The sequence below is a fragment of the Ascaphus truei genome, chromosome 5, assembly GCF_040206685.1.
Source record: "Ascaphus truei isolate aAscTru1 chromosome 5, aAscTru1.hap1, whole genome shotgun sequence".
NCBI lineage: Eukaryota > Metazoa > Chordata > Amphibia > Anura > Ascaphidae > Ascaphus > Ascaphus truei.
Genome location: NC_134487.1, coordinates 121365459 through 121385319, shown reverse-complemented (window position 1 = coordinate 121385319; position 19861 = coordinate 121365459). Strand labels below are relative to the sequence as shown.

At 36.1% G+C, this 19861-nt stretch overlaps 1 protein-coding gene across 1 annotated transcript in view; it reads left to right on the top strand.

Annotated features, from left to right (window-relative positions):
* Positions 1-19861, top strand: part of LOC142495286 (dynein axonemal heavy chain 3-like) — a 1152169-nt gene that overhangs the window by 228889 nt on the left and 903419 nt on the right. Inside the window, exons 9-14 of the mRNA XM_075600542.1 lie at positions 1229-1359; positions 2196-2394; positions 6124-6327; positions 10474-10608; positions 13414-13532; positions 16364-16568. Of these exons, the coding sequence (XP_075456657.1) occupies positions 1229-1359; positions 2196-2394; positions 6124-6327; positions 10474-10608; positions 13414-13532; positions 16364-16568 (993 nt within the window). The remainder of the gene's footprint in view (positions 1-1228; positions 1360-2195; positions 2395-6123; positions 6328-10473; positions 10609-13413; positions 13533-16363; positions 16569-19861) is intronic.

Genomic DNA, 19861 nt, shown 5'->3' with positions numbered 1-19861 from the left:
CCCATTTATTGCATCAGGTAAAAATGTCATTGTGTAAAATATGCACGTGTCTTATGGCTGAAAGAAATTAGATCCATATTTACAATACTGTATTTAGATATAAAAGCACACAACACCACCACTTATATGGTGCACACACCTTTAATAATTCATGTTTAAAAATGGGAAATATGCACTCACAAGTCTAATTCTTAATGTCTGACCCATAGAAGTGGTGTTGTGTTCTGTTGTGCTTTTCTATCCCCATGCATATCGCAACTTATCCAAGAGTCTGGGAAATACTCTTCAAGAAAAGGCACACGCCACCTATGGACTTGAGCTTTTAACTTTAAGAACATTGACATATGAGGTCTTTAGAATCAGAGAATGATCGCTGTCCTTTCAATCCTGAGTGCATTTGGGCTTTATTTTTGTTGTTTGTTAGGTCCATATTTGCAATGGTACTGGCTGTACAGGAACTGAGAACACGACGACTCATATAGCTAATACACTGGCACAGTAGCGGGAAACTGGTTTGATTTTCCAATTCTGTGTAGACCACATAGCAAAGGGATATACTGTAAGACTGCTATTTCCAATATGTGATTTCTCAAACCCATCACCTTTACAGTTAATGTGATCCTTCTGCCCACCCTATTGATACAGATTTCAAATGTGCAGAGTGCTTAAGGAAAGTGATTGCAGTAATGAAAAGACCGTTGCAGAGAGCAACAAAGTCCTGGTGATAGAAAGTGACAAGGGGAGGAGGTAAAGTAGACAGGAGATGGGTCAGAGCGATTACATTTGTAGGAGTGATAGGCACAAAGAGACAGGGTGGACAGGTTTAGTTAGTGTACACATTTTTCATTATTTAAAATGAAATATATTCAGTTTGACAGTAAGCTATTCAATGGTCTTTATCACCATTTCTACCTCATAAAATGGAATTTATGTTTAATTAGTGTTTAAGTGTATTAGCTGTGGCCTTCAGGGATATTTTTACAGTGCCACTTTGTAATTTATGTGCAAACTCCCTTTGTTCACAGGGTTTTTAAAAGCATAGTTGCTTAAGCATTATATTTTAAGATTGTCAGTGTCAGAGGGTATTAATGCGTTACAAGCCGGTCTAGTGCTGTATTAAATGTAATAAAGAGTGGTTTGTTTAAAAAATAAATAACACACACCTTATGTTTCATTACTTTGCATAGTTACACTTATATTTCCCTGATTGTCTTCTCTTATTGTCCAGACTTCTAACAGCGCTGGACGGGAAATGTTTCCTTGGCATGAAAGTGTAAACCGTGCAAGCAGCAAACTGAAGAACAGTTTACACGTCACTCATCCAATTATGCCCACAATCCTGCTCAACTTCTATGCCAAGTATGATATTATCTTATCTAGGGTCACTGTAGAGGGGATTTTTTTTATATCTTGTTCCTAAGCATTTTCACTTGTTGATGCAGTAAATCTATTGGCAATTTATTTTTCTATCTAAATCTGGTAAAAAGAAACCAAGGTTTATTTTGTAGTATTATTGTATTATTATTTTTAAAACGCCTCTGGAACACATATTGACACCCAATGGCCAGCTGACAGCCACAGGGTAAAGTGTCAGAATGGTATTTTTTGAGTGCAGCTCGGAATACTTGGTGCACAAGTACTGTAGCACTGTTTAATCAGTAGTATAGTCATATATAGTCATCATTGTAGAGGTATAACTCATTAAATGCATTTTTGTCAAAAACGCCCTAAATGCCCTTGCAGACTTGGAATTTCTTGATATTTATTTTGAAAAACTAATTAAAAAAACCTAATCTTAAGAACGTGTCATATCAAAAAGCCTTCCTTTTTAAGTCCAGAATATTCCCTGTCAAAAAGAACATTTAATCGGCTTTTCCTCAGTACTTAAAGAATGTAGTAATTACTTTTACCTCTACAACAACAATATATTTGTTAAAATGTTGTATTTCTGTTTATTATATAGCAACATACTACTACTACATGAAAAGAATCTAAAGTTATGAGTTAATAAGTGCTTTCGTCATCATTATTTTTTTTTTTTTTTTATTATTATTATTATTATTATTTATATGATTATTATAATTCAAATTCCAGCAATAACGTATGCTACATTTTGTTTAAAACGATTAATATTTTCAATTTACTTTTCAAATGATTAACTTCATGATGCTCTTTTTGACACCTTTTTACTTTAGGTACACAACTTTTAGACTGGTCGATGTTGATAACCTCCTTAATATTGTGCCAGTGATGCTAGATCAGCTTGTTAATCACATGGTTTTTCTTGCCAAGAAAAGATCAGAAATATTACGAGAGTCATGGCTAAAAGATTGTTGTGATATTGTGAATGGAAACAGAGACAGCTTAGAAGCTGTGATGCCCCAAGATGATGAGGTGGGTTTTGTCCTAATTTTATAAATGTGTAATTAAAAATATCTATAGAGTCCCTGGTTCATTGGACACCTACAGTACATACTCTCTTATAATTTTAGATGGGTGATTTGTCAGTTTTATATACTGATCTACTGAAATGACTTCATTAGCCAATGTGGTGGTCTCATAATGCACTAGTTTGAATTTGGTTGGGAAGACTGGCCATATGCTCAGGGACTTGTCTTTATTAAAGTAACAGTAAATTGTATAGACGATATATACTTAATAGAACGCAAAGGTGCATGGGGATTAAATAACACATTTAGAGAAGGTTTATTGATGAAATGCCAAATATGTCAGAATAGCAATTTTACATTGAATATGTAATCTCACAGACAAGCATTGTACATAACTGTTGCATGAAATGTTAAATATGATTTGTGTAAGACATGTGCAATATGTCACTATTTTGAATGATCTGATGATATCAAAATTGAGAGTAACACAGTATCGATTGCAGTAGTCCAGTCTACATAACCCCTTACCTGCCAGAGAGTCCTACAATACAATGAGTTGCAGATTACTCTGCCAGCGAAAGGGTTCAAATTAGCTTGACAAGCATAAAGTCTTTTTTTTGCTGCATACCTGCAGTACTGATTCCCTGCAAATATCTGGCCTCAGGACTACAGATAGTTTAAGGTAGAGAGAGAAGGGAAATGTATAGAATTAAAAAAAAAAATATCAACGATATCAACAGGTACCAGGCCAAAATATTTATCAGAGAAAGAAGTCATGCTCTGAAGCTGGAGTAGTCTAAGGGGAATACTTCTGTAGTAAAAGGGTGGTGAATACAATGAGCAACTTCCAAGCAGTTGTTAGTACAGTAGTCTGAATTCAGTCAGACTGTTAAAAAGTATAATCTTCTTTTTACAGTAGAATAAAGCTAGAAACCAGTGTGGTCTGCGGCGTTACTGCGATGAGGAAATACGCCGTCTACTGTCGATGGGCCATACAGTCCATATCTACTATCAATTTGTGTGTTTACTACACATGAATTGCCACAATAACTGCTCTGACAAATAAGGGGTTGATCAATGATTATGGCAAGCAAACTTTATTTAGGAATCTGTGTATGATAGATTAATTATAATAATGATCATAAACTTGACATGGCAACATACATTATGAAGGCATGCGTGTAGGCACTCCCAAGGATAAAATTCCAGGAAATTCAATAAAACATGTCAGGGGGGGGGGGTCATCCAATGGAATAGTCAAAAGCAGGGGTGGCCAACTGCAGTCCTCAAGGTTCATCAGCAGGCCAGGGATTAGGGATATCCCTGCTTCAGCACAGGTGGCTCAATCAGTGGCTCAGTCCACCACTGGTCTAAAGGAAGTAGTTTACAGTGAGACATTTGCAATTCTGAATATCAAACAACCTTGAACCCTTAATCTGATGAAGTGGTACAAAACCTTTTTATAATGTTTAACCAACAGGATCTCCATTTGGTAGTCTCAAAATACAGCTCCATACCGTATACTCACTGCCATCGTATGCTACCAGTTCCCTAGTGTTTTGCTGTGCCAGCATGTTGCAGATGTTGCGCAATTGAGTCTTCTCTAATTCGCTGCTACCCCTGGAAACCCACTTCAACAGTCTCTTTAAGGAAGGGAAAAAGCAGCGGCGGTGAGATTTTACTGCAGCGGCTTGTCCTTTGATGTAATGCAGCTCAGGGAATGGTGTCACGCTAGATTTGTATGTAAAAAAGTGAAAAATATAGTCTTTTGAGAATACTGTATATAAATGTCTACACACATCGTAACCTTTCCTTTTGCTTGGTTCACGTTTACATGTATATTTTAGGTCCCTCAGCAAGATGCTTGTAGAATATTTTATTGCACGTATACTTCTTGATTCAACTAGATTTCTGCACAGTTGTTTTTCGTCACTGCTTCTTGTCTTATGTTTGAATCTATACTTTTTGATTGTTGCCTCAAACAGATCACAGTAACAAGCTGTATAAGGAGAAGGGTCTATTTGGATGTTGAATTTAATGTAGTTCCTCCAATATTGGTCTCTTTCCCAAAGTTTTTAAAGATTAGTGTAATAAAAAATACAAATATATTTTTAGATTGATTTGGACATTTTAATGATTTTCCTGATATTTAGTGTACATTATAAAACTCTGCCAGGCTTTTTTCTCTCAGGAACTGGCAACAAAATAAAAATATCTTCTGGCTACCACACAATAGTTGATGATTTGAAATATTGGTAATGTACATTAATGCAAAACATTGTCATTATTTCTAGTTTCTCTCTTAAAAGCAACATTTTATTCAAAATCCTGTTTTAGTTTAAATAAATCAGTTGTCCACTATTACATAATACTGCATGTTATTTTCCATCTCTATGCCCCTTTTTAATGATTTTTAATGTATTAAGCTTCCTTGGGTTGCTATAGCAACCATTTGGTAAAGCTGTACCACTTCCTCTTTTGAAATAGGCAGCCCTATTTGGTGCCCTGGGAAGCAAGATCTTCACCGATCGATCTTAGATTAGAGCTTAGATTATTGCATTCCCATAAAGGTATGGAACAGCTGCATTGATTAAAACAAACAAAAAAAGCTGACTAGATGAATGCCCCTTTAAGGATATATATTCTAACTCTCCTGCTCAATATAGTAGAATAGATCTGATGGCTCCATAGTCGTACTCCATACTTGGTGAAAAGTAGTCATTTCTCACCAGGCACTGTAACGTCTAGTTTCAGCAGCCATGTCCTCCTGCCTGTTCCCCAACCCAGTCTTAGACACATTCCTGAATAAAGCAACGAGTGAAAATGTATTATATAATTCAAGATCATTGAGAAGAAGCTATTAAAAGTAATGGTCAACGTTGTTGCCCTTGAGTACACCACAAATCTGTGAATTATTTCCATTTCCGAATTTCATGAGACTCGTCTGATTTTAAGTATGTTAATTAAAAAGAAAATGAACGAAAAATCGTGAGAAAGACAGAGACCTATTGCCGGACTAACAAGTAGAATATACTGTAGTATGCAGTTTGTATAATTGCACTTTTCCATGTATTGTATATTGTAAACATTGTGGTTGTCTATTTAAATAAAGAACACTGTTCTTCTTTTTCATATTCAAGTATAAAAATATATCCACATGGCTGCTAATCTCTTTAATTCACTTCACAAGTGAGCACATTTTGAGACTTTAAAACTACAAACAGTGCAAGTGAACCCTTGTTGTCTTTTTATGCACAACTAGGGTAAAAACAGTGCAAAATAATTTGACCAAAGTTATCAAAGGAAAATATCCCATTGTGTTTAATGTGGTTCCCTTTTTTTAATGGATATAGGGATCTTTTGTGCACCAGTATTCTCCATAAATGAATTTCCTTGAATTTTTGTAATCCTCCAGATACCCATTTGCAGTGATTTTCTTTTCATATCTGCCATATTACACACCTTGCCGTGTGCACTGTAAAACTTGACTTTGTGTTGATAGCATCCCTCCATTTATTTTCATCTTTGCATTTTGGTGTGCTGAAGTAAACTGAAATATGTCTCCCTTATTCTGTGCTTAGTGAAGGTGTATATTGTTTTTATGGTGACCTCACGGTGTCTAGTAAATTACAGAGGGACTGAAAATATATAGCTTGGTTTCAATGGTTTAGGCTATATGAAATTCTGATCAGTGTGCGGTACACTTTTCAGCAATGTTTTGTTTTTCTTCTAGCGGCTACGGAGGAAGAAGATGGATCATTTCTTTTGCAGTTTAGCTACGCTAATGTCCAATCTTCTAAGAAATATAGTGGAAGCGTCTCTTTCAGACCTGGTCAAAATGATTGAAACTTACTCCAAAGGAAATCGGTATGAAGGAAATTATCCTTCTGATAACCTTTGGCGCCCAGTGAAAGCTCCTCTTATTTTAATCTTCATGGTATGTTTACATTTTTTCTTTGTTAGCAATGGTTTATGTGATCATTTAATACATAATTTCCTACAGTTTATACAGGTACCTTATCATAACAAGCCATAAACATACTGTAAAAAGACAAGGCACAGTCATCATTATCCCTATTGGCATTTGGGACATTGAACAGAAATTAAGAGTTTTCAGTATACATATTTGTAATATTTAGAATTGCTGTTCTTCATATTGAAGAGAGCTGTGATTTCTGCATACTGTCATGTATTGGTATTTTCCCAGCTATAGCTATTCACTACACAATTGCTTACAATGACAGTTTAATGATAATCTGTGCATTTATATCTTCCAATGTATTGTAGGTGCATGTCTGACACGTGAAAAATGTGACAAAGAAGCTCTTTGTTTTGAACCAACAATAATAACACTCTGTCTTTGTCTACAATAAAACAATTTTGATAGCATGAATTACAAATTGTTGTTTTCACACAATGCATAAATATGTATGTTGACAGTGTCATGTAAAACTAACTTCTGTCATTTTTATCAAAACCCTGGCACTAAATATGTGGTAGAATTAGAAATCAAATCCATTTGCAGAGGAATAGATGCAGATTACTCATAAGCATCGTTCTAAAACCAGAAAAGTCAGGTGGAAAACTAACAGCGTATGGTACTGTACATGAGTCAGACAATTTGGACAAACACACTGATTTGTTCTTAGTCTACAGGCATGTCTGTAGACATATCTGCTTTATTCACATATATTCAGTGATCTCCCATGGATCAACCTGAAGCAGGTTAAATTTGACCCATGTTTACTAAGCAGTCTTCTGCCATAATGCAATTTTTGACATTTGAAGACCCCTTAAAGATCATTGACTTGAATGGCCTATAAGGGGTCCTGCAGTAATGGAAGGGGACTTATAAGCAAAAGACTGTTTAGAAAATATGGTCCTTTATGTGTTAGTATTATATTACAATGTTAAAAGATGTGTGGTACATCCGAACAGCGCATCACACGTGTGAAGAAATTATTTGTTATTAAAACGAAATGTTCTTAAAAGGTGCACCCTCAGTACATTTTAAATTAGACATTAGATTATTTGGAAAAAATGTCCCTGTCTGTGCAGCTGAAAAACACTATACCCGACTTCCTGCTATTGTATTACTTACAGTACAGATGCAGCCACCAGTATCCGATGACTTGCCTGGGAAAATACTGTGACTATCTCACTGTAAGTGCTGCAACATTTTTGTGAGATTCTGCAGCCAGACTAATGGCCCCTCGGATTACCACAGCGGGGGGTCCCCGCAGTTCAATTCAATTTGAATGGGACCTTCAGGGACCCCCACTGTGTTAATCCGATGGGCCATTATTCTGGCTGCAGATTTTTCTATCATGTAGTCTATTTGTTTTCATTGGGAAATAAACAATCGTATTCATACTGATACAAAAACATGTTCCAACCTTACAGTAGTTCAGTTTTCTGAGGAGTACAAGGTTTTAGAAAAGTATGAATTTTGTTTACATTGCATTAGAGACAGAAAATGTAGAAAATTCAGCGCTCGTGCTGCAGATGTGTAGTATGTTGGAAATGTAAATCCCCTTGCAGCATGTGTGCGGAGCGTCTCCCCATTAGGCTCCTGAAGCAGAGTGACCCCCAGAATGGGGGGCACCTTGGATGAAAAGAAAAAAATGCACACAATGCGCACTAGGGATTAGTAATAGTAAAATATTTATTAATAAAAAGTGACCTACGAAACGCGTAGAGGTCACGACAGGTCACTCTGCGCGTGTTCTGACAGGCTGAGACGGCGTTTGCAGGAAGCTCCGGCAGTGTTTAGATCTCTGCGGTAACGTGATCCGGATCCTTATACGTTCGCCGTGGCACCCGTCCTGGGCTTTAGTGTAAGTCTCCGTCTCCCCCTGTCAGCTTATAGACAGCTGTTTAACTATACTATAGTCTATTTTAGATTTAGTTATCCTGAACACTGTCTTTTTATTATTTTTATTGTTCATTGTGTGTTATGCGTTTGATGAACTTAGTTTTACTAGGTAGTAGTAATCAACCATAGGGTTTGGGTTCTCCGTAACCGAACTTAGTTCTGCAACGCATATGTACTGAGGTGGGGTTGGATCCCCTCGGTCACTTTTTATTAATAAATATTTTACTATTACTAATCCCTGGTGCGCATTGTGTGCATTTTTTTCATTGCATTAGAGACACCTCAGCAGGCAAAGAGTGCAGTGTGTACTGGATGGCTTGCTTTTGTTTAAGATACATCTAGTTCAAATTTTAATTTTAGTCATAGTATTTAAAAAAAGACACAATAGATGTTCTTTTTGCCTTGTTGTAATGAAGAGATGCAACAAACAATAGTTATAGCCGTCTGATGTCTCTTTTAAAATATAAAATAGCAAGCAACATACTGTAATTCCTGTTAGCAGGGTTATATTAATAATAATGATACTTTTATGCAATAGACTTGTAAATAGTGTGCTAGTTTTGTGTCTATTTTATGGTCACAAGATGAAAATGTATGTATTTATTAAGAAAAATATTGTAGTTGAGACACATCTCTTCCTTCTCTCTCTCATCTCTCTATGTATAAGTATGGAAAATGAGAGAAAACTTGTCATTGTTCTAGAAAGGGATCAGTTTGGCGTTCACTGCTATATCTCAGAAGATGTGAAACTATTTTCCTGTGTTTGTTTGATGTCGAAATATAACTTTTTGAAGCATGTGTCTACTATAGTATATTACATCTGCCAACCTTTAGAGAATATTTTGTTTTCTATTAGTTTGTCCCAAAATGCTCGCAAGCTAAATCTTTCTTACAGCCATCAATTCTTTGCATTAAATGGATGTTCTGCCCTGGATGTTATATTGATTTTTTTCCTCTGCCTTGTGACTTATACCATTTTCATGACAATAATAGAGATTGATTACAATTTTATGGAACGCAGGCAAATCTTATATTCTAGAGGCATGCTTAAGGCATATACAAATAGCGAAAAAAAATGAATTCATAAAGAAATTAAGGAATTCATCTGCTGCAAATGAAGTCAGAGAAACATTTAGTTGAATTATAAGCTATTTGATTGCTCTGTAAACAAAATATTAAACACATTGTTTTAAATTTATTGCAGCTGGTGAACATGAGATTCCCAATAATATTTATTTTATGTCTCAAATGAAACTTTGAAAATACTCTAGGCTTGCTAGATACCGTTACTGTACACATGCTAGATTAGTCGTAAACTTTGAGATAATGCTACCAATTTATTTTAGTGTACATGTTTTTGAAGAATGCAATATAATAATGCATTGTTGGAAAGAGGTTATTATTTTTTTAAATAGGATTAATTTTGCTGCTCTTGTTAATGTAGCAGAGATTAATTGGAACTTCGAACACTACTTGAGTAGTATACATATCTAGGCTGTCAATTAGTGTGCTTCTTGTTTCTCTAAAGCTATAAGGATTATGTAAAGCCTAATTCCTTGGGTGATGCTTAGACTGCCACTTCAGGGTAACCACAAATTAATGTTAGATTTAAGTTTCCTTTTTAATCTGAAATGAAAGCTTCTGTCCAGACCTAATGAGTGAATTGCTTGGCATGGATTCTGCTCAGGTTCTCCAGTATTCACAACCACAGAAGCATTTGTATGAACTTAAGGCCTAATGACTCTTGACTCAATTATAAACTGTGAAATCTGGCAGGAAAACTTTTCTTCTGTCAGCACAAAGGATAATAAGTCATCGACGGGCTTGAAAAATCAATGGGGCTGGATATTTTTAGGGCATTGCAAAAGTGAGAGGTTCACTTGAGGTTAGCAAACTCACCATTTTTACAATACTGCTCATAGTCACTGATGAACAAAGAAGCTGTAAGAATAGCAACTAAAATTGATTTTTATGAAAGTGCTCTTTATGTAGTCTGATTATATTTTCTAATTTCAGTTGTCATGGATGCAGTAAAGTGTAGTATAAAAGAGAAACAAATACAATTGTTCTGCAACTGCTAAGGATCGCTTGTTAAAATGTGTATCATCGTTAATCTCAAATGAAATGTACTCTGTACAAACCCATTGAAATTGTAACTATATAACTTGGTTAAGTAGTTTAAATGCCTAGTGTTTTTTCCTCCCACAGAACCCATTCTTTAAAGAATCCGATGTTAGATTTAATCCATCTGTTGAAGAGATTGTCTGTGGTTTCGACAATATAGTGGAAAGTTTGGTTATCAGTGTCCAGCAGATGCCAAGGATTGAGAAGTTTCTCTTCCAGGTAATTTGCTACAAAAGAGAGAGAGAGCGAGAGAGAACGAGAGAGAGAGAGAGAGAGAGAGAGAACGAGAGAGAGAATGAACGAGAGAGAGAGAGAACGAGAGAGAGAGAGAGAGAGAGAGAGAGAGAGAGAGAGAGAGAGAGAGAGAGAGAGAGAACGAGAGAGAGAACAAATAATAATAACAGAAACATGAGCGGAATATGAGAAAAATATTTCTATTCAATTATTAAAGGAAAATTGGAAACATTATTAGGTTTGGTAGTCTGGGAGAGTTACAGCTCTTTCACGCACAGATAATGTTTTGATTGATTTTATATTCAAAATTTAACATATGTAAAAGAGATTTTTGTCGTGTACAATACATGGTCAGTTGTATCAATGTTTTTCAATGCAATGGCAATTACACAAGGTCCCCATTTCACAAAAACGTTAACATAAAAGCAATGCAAAAAGACAAATGCCATGAAGTTCGAGTCTGTGTGGTGGAAATTTACTTAAGGGTATGTATGTTATTGATGGGCTTAATGTTGGTTAAGCATATACAACCACTTTAAAACCAATGGTAAAATTACCTGGTTACAGACAGTTTAATAATACTGTATGTTAACAATAAAGCAGAAATCCTGCAAAAGCCTACAAATGTAATATCATGTTAGTATCTTGCACCCTGAATATGTCCTTATTTTTTAAAATGTTTTTCTGTGTTAAAATTTATGATTTCATCATGGATAATCTCTCATTTCTGATGATACCATGGCAATCTAAAAATCGCACTGTGCTCTGTCGAGAGCTTCATTTTAACCTCCCAGTCACTCAATATTTCAAACGCTTCTATCTCGTGAACAGTTTGTAAAAATAAAGAATTGCATTGGAAAGGGCAGAAAAAGATATAAAGTGAAAAAATGTTGATCAGCGCAGACTGCTGCTTGAAAAAAAAAAAAAATCAATTAAAAAAAAAATATATATATATAGATGTTGAGGTATTTGTACCGTGTTAGCCGAGCTTAATAATCAAAAACAAATAGACAATACCGTTCTGTGGCTAACAAAATGCTTTTATTTGTGCGATCTTTCGAGATACACTAATCTCTTCTTCCGGCGATGTTGAAGAAGAGATCAGTGTATCTCGAAAGCTTGTACAAATAAAAGCATTTCATTAGCCACAGAACGGTATCGTCTATTCGTTTTTCATTTTATATATATATGTATATACTTTATTACCTTATTTTAAACAAAGTGTACCCCTGAGCTAAACTTCAGTACTGCAACCTACTGAGACCCCCCCCCCTCCTAATATATTAGCATGCAATATTTAAAGCTGCAGACCAAGCAATATCCTACAGGTGTGTCTTTATAATAAATCGGTTCTGCACTATGAGAAAATACTTGTCGCATGTTTTTTTTTTAAACAACTCTGAATGACATTTTTAATGTATTATAATGTAACAAGGATTTTTTGTTTCTATAGTAACCATTTACAAAGTCACATTCCCTTCTTCTGAAACAGGCTCTGGCTCACTCCTTTTTGAACCCTGCCCTCTCTCTAGCAGTGCAGAGCTTAATTATATCTAGTGACTGCCTGGTCACATAATTTTCCCCACAGAACTTTGTCATATTAATATGCAAATGCAGAATACTCATCTGCAGCCATTTCGTGAATCCCCGAGCCGAATCTTCGCCGATCGATCACCGGAGAACGGAACGATCAGCAACTTAGCTAATTACTTATAATTGTGTGGATTGTATTGTTACACATATTAAAGGGAATAAAGAAAAAAAAAGCTTGGGCTGCTGCTTTAACAATTCTTATCCACAAGGAACAATATGGCTACTGGGGTCAACCTCATTCTGGCAGCCGATAGAAATCCATAACACCATCTTGAGATGACATTGCAGCTTACGACTACATTTTTTTGGGAGGAGGGGGGGCTGCTTCTTTAAGATAAAGCATAGATATTAAGCATGTTATGTAATGTAAATAATAATCTACATATTAAAACCCAGTTGCAAAAAACAAGTAGATTGCAATATATGTGCTACATTTCTTTATATTCTTTGGCGTACACAATAGTTAGTAGTTAAACAAATATAATATTTTTTCTTTTATAGCACTGACAGTGTGCACAGCATTATACATAGACTTTTGCAGGCACAATGAGGTCTTGCCCCATAGAGCTTACAATCTAATTCTGGTCCTTTAGATACATGGAGATAAAGTGACTTGCCCAAGGAGATCCGGATTTGAAGCAGGTTTCCCTACTTCATATGCAGTAACATTTCCACTGAGCTACACCTTCAGCCCAACTAATATCTGATTAACATATATACATATTAGAAGAGCTTTGCAGTGTGTTGCAATACTTTCCTTTGGTAATTGGGTATTATTCTAATTAGTGGAAGTGTATGTATGTATGTATATATTTATATATATAGCACCATTAATGTACATAGTGCTTCACAGCAGTAATGCACGTGACAATCATATAAATAACAAGTAATACAAATAACACATAATATATAACATGTGTGTGGCTTTTTAGTTTGATTTTCAGTTTAAATATATAATGCCCTGTTTTAATGTATTTATTAATCTATTGAATGAATAATATCTTATGAAAAACACTGCATTAAAGATCTACTCTATGTGTGTGGTTTGGTAATGAATCACAAAATGCTATTACACGGAATATGTTGAGATTAATAATAACAGGTGAATGATTCCTAAATCAGTCTGTGGAGCAGCGTTAGCTAGCTTCTGCCTATTACAGTTTTCAAGGTAAACAATCAAGGTGCTTGTATCTGCAGGCTGTAGATAATCTGAAAATCAAATATATCAGCTCAGTGCAGATCCATGAAGAGATTGTCCTGTCAGCCAAAGCAAGAATAAAAGCTGTGATTGAAAACAACATTCATGGTCCTAACAGGTTAGTGACATTTTCAAATATACACTCATTTCCAAATGATTGTTGTTAGTTGGGCATATTTTATAGTATAAATCATTTAATAATTTCCAAAAACATAGCATTGCTTGTGCAAGCAGCATTAAAACGGTAAACGTTAGCATTTGCCATGTGTACGTCTAGTACCTTTTTCTTTTTTATGTTGTATTGTATATTTCCTCTTCCTTCCATGCAGTCCCAATTACTCATCAAAAGGAAAATAATGTGACTTAACTTTCTTGCTGTTTGACCATACAGTTACCAGCAGAAGTTTTTAAATGTGGAGAATAATGGATTGGCATAACATTTCTGCTTAAAACCCTTAACCTAACTTTCACATAAATAAATAATAATAAAAAAACAATTTAGACTTGTCCCTTATAGCCTAAGTAAAGTCACTTAAATATGTTCGCTGAAGTGTTCCATAGCTGAGTAATTTCATATTACTGCGACTCCTAGATATTGTGCCTAGTGGGACTGTCCCTTTTAAGTGCTTTCTACTAAAGGTTAGAGAATGAACATGTGGAGATGCAGTCAACCTGAGTGTGTGTGTACTGAGTGTCTGAGCTATTGTTCTGCTGTTTATTCTCTAACTGGAGAGCCAAGCTTTGAGAGATCCTTGATGAAAAAGAAGATAACTGGTTATAGAATTGTCCACAAGACATTTTGAAAGTGGATTCCTCTGCAAATGTTAGGTTTGTTAGGCTCAGAGGAACCTTTGCTGCAAAGCACTTAAATGAAAGAACATTATCTATACACATTGTAAACCCAAAACTTATACTAAAGTAGAAATGTTAGAACGATGATCTATTATAGAAAAGTGCACACGAATCTCTCTTGTTTCTGTCTACTGGATTTTTTAACAGTTTACTGGTGCTGGAATGATGAAGTTGGTGGTTATCATAGAATACATTTTTCATACATTGTCTATACGTTCACTTACGGTTTGTGATTTAGTGGTTGTATAAACTTGTGCTCCATCTGTCCGATAAAAATGTTTAGTAAATAGTATTTACTGTTGTTTTCTTAAAAGTTCATTTAAACTAACATGCATGTATAATTTCCACTCTAGTTATATTGCCTTGTTTGTCCTCAAGAATGCTTGTTTGGGTTACAGTATGCGCTAATCAAGAAATTAGATGTAGAGGTTCATAGATATTTGGCTGTTTTACTCATGGGCAGTTTCCTAGCTAAGTAAAGGGTAGATATTTGGAACTCATATTGTTCTGAACCAAGCTTTTTAGTCCATTAGGATTAGTGCAATTTATTCTTTTAGGCTAGCCTCCTGTTGGCTTCACTGTTGAGTAGCAGGTGTATGATTCCAAAGTGTCTTTACAAGTGACTCAGCAGGGCATCACAGCCATACATTCACAAGAGACAGCTCATCTGTTTAATCCTTATGTTTTAGTCAACCTTTCTTATTATGCAGACCGGGCTCCTGATGCTCAGCTGGATTTTGACTCTCAGGATGAATTGATGGGGCTCTTTGATCTTGCCTGTGTATTGCATCTGTTTCATCTTTCATCTTAATGCATGATCTTCCCAACCCCAACTACTGCTCTCTTTTTTTCAGCAAAATCTATCAATATGACTTTGTTCTCCTCTTTGGCAGTCCTTTACTGGGCAGTAAACTTCATCAGCAGACATATTGCAGTGGTAATTAAATAGGAACAGACGCTTGAAAAAAATAATATAAGAATGTTCTGAAAAAATGTGTTGCTGTGACTTACATGTTTGAATTAATTAGATTTATATTCCTGTGGCTTAAATAGCACGATTAAATAGATATATGTGAACAAGATATAACACATCTATTGTTTTATATTTGAAGGTGTGTATGTATGCGAGTAACCACATAAATCATTGCACAGGTTAGTGTTTGAAGACAGATATGAATTAAATGTTTGTCCAATTATATTATGCAAAAACACATAAGTATTTCATCAGTAGGTTATACAAGGCAGTGAAAAAAGAAAGCTAAAATCTGATGGCATGGGCTTTTCAAAGTCAAACATCATGAACTACACCTTCAAGAGAATTAATTCTTTGTCTTGTAATGATAGCCCTTAAGTGGTTTTATTTCTGACCATCCTCAAACAGTGATAAGATTACTGACTCTGATTGCAGCACAATCATTGTTTAAGTTAGTCCTCTGGCAAGTGATAAAATGTGAGGTGGTTTATCAAGATTGGTGTGGTATATGGATTTTCCTCCATCCAGACGTTACTGCCATTGGTCAAATACGAATTTTGCCTTGTCCATGCAAGTGAATGGTATAATCATAGGGTATATTCACATGCTTTTTAACTTGTAAGCTTTCTAATCATGTGGTCTGGAATTTACCAATACAGTATTTCTCATAAAAACTCGTTCCATGCTTAATAGAGCAGTCAAAATAAGATAGAATTGGCACCAAGGCTCCTGGCATGAGTTACTTCTATGTTTAGCAGAGTCAGTAAGGGAAGTAGATGCCATGCGAGACCCTTTAATGAATGTGTTTAAAACCTTAATTACACAATGGTGTTTTCATACTTTGAAGACACAAATCTCTCTCTCTCTCTCTCTCTCTCTCTCTATCTCTCTCTCTCTCTCTCTCTCTCTCTCTCTCCTCTCTCTCTCTCTCTCTCTCTCTCTCTCTCTCTCATATCAATGCAGTATCTTCATTCATCATTTTGTACAAAAATTATCATGCCCTATATTTTTTACAGATTTACGAAATATGTTGCTGTGGTAATGAAAACTGTTATTTAATGTACGGTATTCATTATCCAATAATGTTTTACTCAGTGCCTTGGAATGTTTTCTTTTTAACGTAGATACTCCTCTGTGTACAAGCCTTTTGTACACCTGCTATCTCCTCTTCCTGAAAAGAGGTTGAAAATGCTCGTAAACACAGATGTTAGCCTTAATGTTTTTAAGGCGGAAATTGAGAATATGAAAAAGCTTGGATCAGATGTTGCCTCTTTACTGGTATATGTACCTATGGAGATGCTGTTATTAGACTGCTCTGAGATTAATCAGGTATGTATTTAAGTGAAATGTACAACAGAGGTAAAGCTATCAATATGTAGCTTTTGTAAATAGAAAAGCTTGCCCATGTCTCAAATTTAGAAAAATAACCAATAGAAAGGATTTGCATGGCCTCATTATATTTTATTGTGGTTGATTACAATTTAATATTCGCAAAGTAGTGTCACTTTCTGGATTCAGTCGAGAATGATTTTGCAAATAATGTTTTCTCAAATATAAATGGAAGGTAACAAATGGGTTTGGATATTAAACAGGACAGGTCCCCTTTAGCGCCACATACCATATTCCACAGCGCTGTACAAATTGGTCGGAAAGTGATAATGATAAAATATTGACATTAACACGCTGGAAGAATAGGTAAGGATGGCTACTTTTTACATTAACATAGCCACCGATATGCCTGGTCTGGCACCACAATTACAGTGCTTTTTTCTGCACGACAATCACCTAAAGAAGATGGAAGGAAAAATCTGTGTTCATTTGTTACCCCAATTCACATGCGCTAGCAGAGACAGAGATGTTTCATGGCTTACCTAATCTAGGGCATGCTGGCTCATATTACTAAGAAGTCTACTATCATTAGACCTCACTAAAATGGGCCAGATGGCGTCTTCTGGCATAGTAACGCTTGGTAAATAGGTATACACTAGGTAGTTTTACCCCCAAAATCCGTTTAGCGGTGTAAAATCCGCAAACGAATTTGGTCAGTTTCAATGCGCGGGGATTCATCAAAATATGTCATTGGATATAACCTGTGGATCGATTCCAATCCACGGATTCAGCAATCCGTTGTTGGATTCCTAAGGCTGCGCTTATAGTCCTGGCTACGGCGAAGTGACGTCATCTGTCGCCGTTGTCGCAGCATTTTTTGCCTATAGTGTAGGAAGCAAGAGATGGTGACCGAGGGCCGTGGCCGTGAGCGGTTCGCCCTCATTGGCTGAACTGCTCACGTACCCACTGACTTCATCGATCGCGACCAAGCCGTCACGCGGTCGCGCCTACTATAAGCGCATGCGACGGATTCAGTACACTTGTTTTCACGTGACATCGTCGCTTGGACTATAAGCACGGCCTAAGAATCTGCCATGGGATTTCGCAAAATGCGAATCGTCCCTTTTGACATTGATCCGCTGAAATCCGCAGACCAAAGGAACCAGCCAATCTGCTGCGGATCCAAATTTGCAAAAAATATTCTAATAATAACTCGTTTTTTTTTTTGCATTTTATTAGTGATGGATTTACTAAAAGAAGAAATCACAAAATACAGCACCTCTGTTGTTGAAAAAATTTCACATATTTATGTTTGTTTTTTAGTCAAAATTGATTGCTAACTATATGAAAGGAATGTAACAGAATTAAGTGACCTTTTCCAAATAATTTTTCCTATTGGTCATTTTCAATTTGAAGCTGTAGAGAATTGTGAAATGTCTTCAAAAATTGGAGAGTCATATTTCAGGGTCTGGATGTCGTTTGACCATATATGGGAAAATACGCCAATTTCGCTAAGTTCCAGTGAAAGGTTTAAAAGTTTCCTGTCTAAAAAGTTTGAATGAATTTTTGAAAAAATTCAAAGGAAAATTGTGAACCAGTTTTGGACAATTTCACACACATTTCTATTCTTTGATTAGCACATTTGACTATGCCTAAGTTTAAGGCATTTCTCAATCATACATCTGTGGGCAATAATTGCTTTTGCGTAACGTTTAATTGCATCTAAACATGTTCTTAAAAATGTGACTTTGAGGGACTGACCTCCGTCTGCAACAACTTCATACTATCTTCATAACTTCAACTATATCATAAGGAAGATCTGCAGGTAGTTGTTTGATGATTGGAGGGATAGATGCACTGGTGCAGTATGTATTCTATGCTCTAGATCAGCCTGCATGAGCTCCAAATTTAATGTGAGGTGTTAACCAGTACCTCATCATCAAGCATGCCAAATACATTAACTCTAAAAATTATTTCTGTGTGGTCTAGGTCTATTTTCTTGAGGAACAAACATTGCCAGGTAGCATCTACTTTGCAGCCATGGTTCCTCCCCCCCACCCCACCAAAAAAAATAGTTGGAAATGCTGGGTTCTTGTAATGTAGTTAAATTGTCCCTGGTCCCTCTACTTAAGTCGGGTTCTTAAATTAAGAAAAGGTTTTAATCAAACTTTAAATTGGATGCTGATGATAACTTATCATCTGAGACCGGACTCCAAAAGACTGTTCATGGTCCCAAGGTTCAACAAAGTATACGGCTGCTCCTCCTTCACTTACCGTGAACCCCATAACTGGAACAGTCTACCGGAGACTCTCACTGCCGCGACCAGTCTAAATTCTTTCAAAACTAAAGCTTTCTCACATTTTAATCTGTCTGTAACTGTTATATACGCTTATAATATATATTATATTTAACTGTGCAAGCAATGTCTTATATATAATGTACTGTGTAACCCTTTTCACTCATTGTAACTATGTATTTGTAATTATATTTGTCATTATAACTCTGTGCCCAGAACATACTTGAAAACGAGAGGTAACTCTCAACCTTTTTTGGATTACTATAAACCTGGGTCTTATTTTACGAGGGACAAATTACCATTTTGGGCATATGCAATGAGTTTGTACTACCACTTTACTGTTAGGCAACTGTAAATTAGCCCATATAATTCTTGCATTCGTATAAAATCTTATTTTGCTATAAAATAAACAAAATATCTTAAGAATCAAAAATGTATTTTATAATATGTTTTGCCATAGTGCCATGAGAAGGCAATTGGTAGATGGAATTGCAATTCCCTGTTTGTCCCATGGCAGTGGTTACCAATGGTTTAAGTTTCACCCTCCAGCTGAGATAAGACAGAAATCTACCTGTAAGAGGACCATAAATAGCACCCCCTTTCCTCTCCAGGCAGTCGGTTTTCTGTCCTACCTAGCTGAGGTAGAGGTTAGTGTTTTTCTGTAGTGTAGAGGGGGCTTACCGGACTACTTAGTAGTTGATCCATGGCAGTTGTCTGCCTCTCTCTCCCGCTGAAGCCCGGACATCTGTGCTACAACGAGTTTTCTTTTTCGGAGGTCGAAGGGGGGCCATGATACAAATAGCTGCTGAGGCTTGCAGCTCCAGAAATCTGGCAAGCAGGAGTCCTGTAAGACGCCATACGATGTGGACTCAGAGGGCAGCAGGGAGCTCTCGCAAGAGACGTCGCGGTGACATCACTAGAAAAAAAAGATAAGCAAAGGTTTTAAAAAATGTGCATCAAACAAACGCTGTTTCTGCCCTGCTACTCTGCACCTTG